General features: G+C 41.0%; 1 protein-coding gene across 5 annotated transcripts in view; it reads left to right on the top strand.

Annotated features, from left to right (window-relative positions):
- Positions 1-3,859, top strand: part of ESR2 (estrogen receptor 2 (ER beta)) — a 73,606-nt gene that overhangs the window by 43,514 nt on the left and 26,233 nt on the right. For 4 of the 5 annotated variants that reach the window (XM_011961969.1, XM_011961970.1, XM_011961971.1 and 1 more), the window contains one exon: positions 1,979-2,112. The exons of the other annotated variant lie outside the window; for it this stretch is intronic. In XM_011961969.1, coding sequence (XP_011817359.1) covers positions 1,979-2,112 — 134 coding nt within the window. The remainder of the gene's footprint in view (positions 1-1,978; positions 2,113-3,859) is intronic. 5 annotated transcript variants of the gene reach the window in all.

Below are 3,859 nucleotides of genomic sequence, written 5' to 3'. Positions count from 1 at the left end.
CTCTCCTGACCTCGTGATCCGCCCGTCTCGGCCTCCCAAAGTGCTGGGATTACAGGCTTGAGCCACCGCGCCCGGCCGAAAATGGCATATATTTTAATGAGGAAATGATGCCAGTTTCAATATTTAGGAACTAAGGCACAGGTACTTCTGGAAAATAGGATTGATTTCAGGTTGGTCCCCTTACCATACCACTTGGGGGGAGGGGTGTGTGTGTGTGTGTGTGTGTGTGTGTGTGTGTATGTGTTGTGCATGTGTGTATAATCCCACATCAGCACAGAAGAATAAAGAGATAATCAAGCTATCAATGCAGGAGTTTTTTTTCCCCCACAGAGATATTTTCAAACTGCTTTCCTTAGTATCAAATACCCCAAGTTCAACAGTTACAATTTCCCATAATGAACTGTCCGCAGGCAGGGTGATTCGGTGATGTGGCATGAAGGGATTCAGTGCCCAGGTGTTTTGTGTGTTATCTCTGTGCAGGGCTTGCGTTGTCCTTACTGGATGCCTGCATCAGGTTGCCTGGGAGAGCCTGGAGCTGGGGAGGTGGAAAGATGAGGCTTCCTGTAGATTTGGCACTCTTTGCCCAGTGCTCTGGATTCTCTAAGATGGCCTTTTCCTATGAGTGACTTCCAGGGGGCACTGGTGTTTTGTCACTTAACCTGTGTACTTACAGAAAATTGCAGGTGTTTACAGAATTTAGGATTTAGTAAATTTAGTAACTTACTAATGCTCATATGCCAAAGTGAGCAATTTGCACGCTCGTAGCTCTGTGTGAGTGAGTCTGGGTGGGAGAGTGTGAATGCTTCAGAATGCAGGATCCCGGTGAGTGCCATGTACACAGCAGCTAATGGGAAAGACTTACACAGGATTGGTGTATCCAGTGGTGTCAGAGGCTCTTCCCTGAAATACTGCCATCACTGGAAATGCCCTGAGTTCGGGAAAGGAGGAGGGGAGCAGCCAGCTCTTTGAAGACCTCAAGGCCCCTTCAGGGACTGCTAGAGACTGAAAATGGAGCTCACATAAACCCATTGCCCTTCCTGTGTGCTGCCGGCTTTCAGGAGCAAACAGTGGTTTTATGACAAAATCATCTGACTGCTTGTCAAGGACTTCCAATAACCCTGTGACTGATAATAATAGAGTGTTTTGGGGGAGCAGTGAGGTGGAATAATGTGTGTCTGGCTGGAGTGAATAGAAGCTGGTATTTTCCAGATAAAGTTCAAATAATTTATTTTCAAAGTATATTTAAACATTTATTTCTATAAGGAGTGCTCCAAAGAATTTTGATTAGATGGCTCAAGGTTTAAAGATAATCCTTGCGTGAAGATAATCCTTGGCAAGTCAAAAATTTTCCCCACCTCCATGTATACCTTCTTTTCCTGATTCTAATCCATCTTCTCTAATTGTGATTTCTTTGTCATATTTAGCTTTTTCAAATTACAGGTAAATGTCTTAGTTGCTACACCAGTTTCTAAATGACCATCGGGAAGTGAGAGTTAAGCCCTAGATATGGAGTTTTATTCTTGGGACACTTGCTTCTATGACACACAGTCTTCCTCATTAATACTTCCCGATGGGAACATGGAATGTCTCATTTTGAAAAACGTGTCATATCTGGGGCTGGTTGACTGACATGGTTTTGATTGAAAACAATCAATAGGAGTGGTATTGCTATAAGAAAACATTTGGTGAAAATATAGCAGGAAAATATTCCAATGCACATTGTTGCCTAAATAATATTTACTCATATATTTACTTTTGGGATTTATAGGAAATAGCCGATCTTCTTTATATGAAGATAATTCTAGTAATTTCATATTGCTGGGTGTGGTCTCATTAACACCCTGTTGTAGTTAAAATGATATTATCAGATGAACATGTTACAAGATGAAACTTGAGATTAAAAATAAAACACTCCTTATTGTTTTTTTGATGGTTTCCTGAAGCTATGTTCCTTAAATTTCCAAACGAACTTTTGTAGGGATGAGGGGAAATGCGTAGAAGGAATTCTGGAAATCTTTGACATGCTCCTGGCAACTACTTCAAGGTTTCGAGAGTTAAAACTCCAACACAAAGAGTATCTCTGTGTCAAGGCCATGATCCTGCTCAATTCCAGTAAGTAACCACACAGCTGGGCCATGTTTTATCGGGGAGAGATGCTGTTTCTACAACTAGTGTGACATTAAGAAGAATGTTGAACTTCTATTTTATTTGAAAAGGGTAAAATGGTTTCCTTTTGGACTTTGTTTTTATTTTGATAGCGATTTAAACTGTAGGTAACTTTTGGTGACTTGGACATAAATTACTCATTAAGTGAATGACTGGCAATCAATTTAAAAGTACCTCAAGCCACTTGCTGGAAAAGAAAAAGAAAAGAACTTTAAATTGTTTATCTTTTAACCTTTTTTCATTGCTTACACAGACACTTTACATGGTTGGCATGCATTTATACTTACGTTTGGGGTCCTACTTTTTTATAGATTCATTCATTCGGTAAAGATATGGTCCTACCCTCAAATAGCTCATAGTGTAGGCAGGGAAGGAGAGAAAACAAATCATTAAAAATAATGATTTCTGTGCTATGATAAAGTCTACACAAAGTACTACTGGAAAATAGGAGAAATGCCAGAGTTGTTGCAGAAGGGAATGATGTTTGAACAAATCTTCAGGAAAGAGCAGAGGGAAGTAGGCATGACTGTAAAATGCAGTGCTGAAGATTAGAAACTGCTGCTCGGGCTTTGGGCAGCTTAGAAGAGGTTCAGGCACGGGAGTGTCATGCACAGATATGCAATATAGAAAGGTCACTCTGGTTTCCATGTGGAGGACTAGAAAGGGCAGAGACTGAAGCTGGGGGCCCATTAGAGGCAATGAGAGCCTGAACTGACATTGTGGCATGAGGTCAGGGAGCAAGGGACTTGACTTGAGGGAAAAGTGGGAGGTAGAGGAGGGAAATAAGGTGTCTAAGATATGCAGATGGTTTAGTTTTGTTGGCTTTTTCTTATATAAATAATATCTGGTTATTGTAAATAAACATTCAAATGAGAAAAACATACAAGGAAGAAAATAAAATCAGGAATACCTGCCCTTAAAATAACACTATAACTTTGGTGACCCTTCCTTCTTCCTTTCCTTCCTTTTTTCTTTTCTTTTTTTGAGACAGGGTCTTGCTCTGCTGCCCAGGCTGGAGGGCAGTGGCATGATCATAGCTCACTGTAACCTAGAACTGAGCTCAAGTGATTCTCCCACCTCAGCCTCATAAGTAGCTTGGACTACAGGTGCATACCACCAGACCTGGTTAATTAAAACAATTTTTTTTTTGTACAGACGGAATCTTGCTGTGTTGCCAGAGGTGGCCTTGAACTCCTGGCCTCAAGCAGTCTTCCCACCTCAGCCTCCCAAAGTTCTGGAATTTATAAGCATGAGCCACTGTGCGCAGTCTGTATCTTGTTTTTTCACTTTTCTTTTTGAGACAGAATGTCACTCTGTTGCCCCTGCTGGAATACAGTGGCACAATCATGGCTTACTGCAGTTCTGACCTCCTGGGCTCAAGTGATTCTCCCACCTCAGTCACGTGAGTAGCTGGGACCACAAGCACCTGCCACCACATCCGACTAATTTTTGTATTTTTTGTAGAGGTGAGGTCTCCTTATGTTGACCAAGCTGGTCTCGAGCTCCTGGATTTTTTTTTTTTTTTACTTTTCAAAATGCTGTGAAACCATTCTGGGTTAACTAGGAGAGATCTAACACAATCTTTGAAATTAGGGCATTATACGAAATTGTTCAACCATTTCTCTGTTATTGAATATCCAAATCCTCTTCCTTTTTTTTTTTTTTTTTTTTTTGAGACAGAGTCTCGCTCTGT

The sequence above is a fragment of the Colobus angolensis genome, unplaced genomic scaffold (genome assembly GCF_000951035.1).
Source record: "Colobus angolensis palliatus isolate OR3802 unplaced genomic scaffold, Cang.pa_1.0 Scaffold57, whole genome shotgun sequence".
Taxonomy (NCBI): domain Eukaryota; kingdom Metazoa; phylum Chordata; class Mammalia; order Primates; family Cercopithecidae; genus Colobus; species Colobus angolensis.
This window is presented reverse-complemented; position numbering and strand designations above follow the sequence as displayed.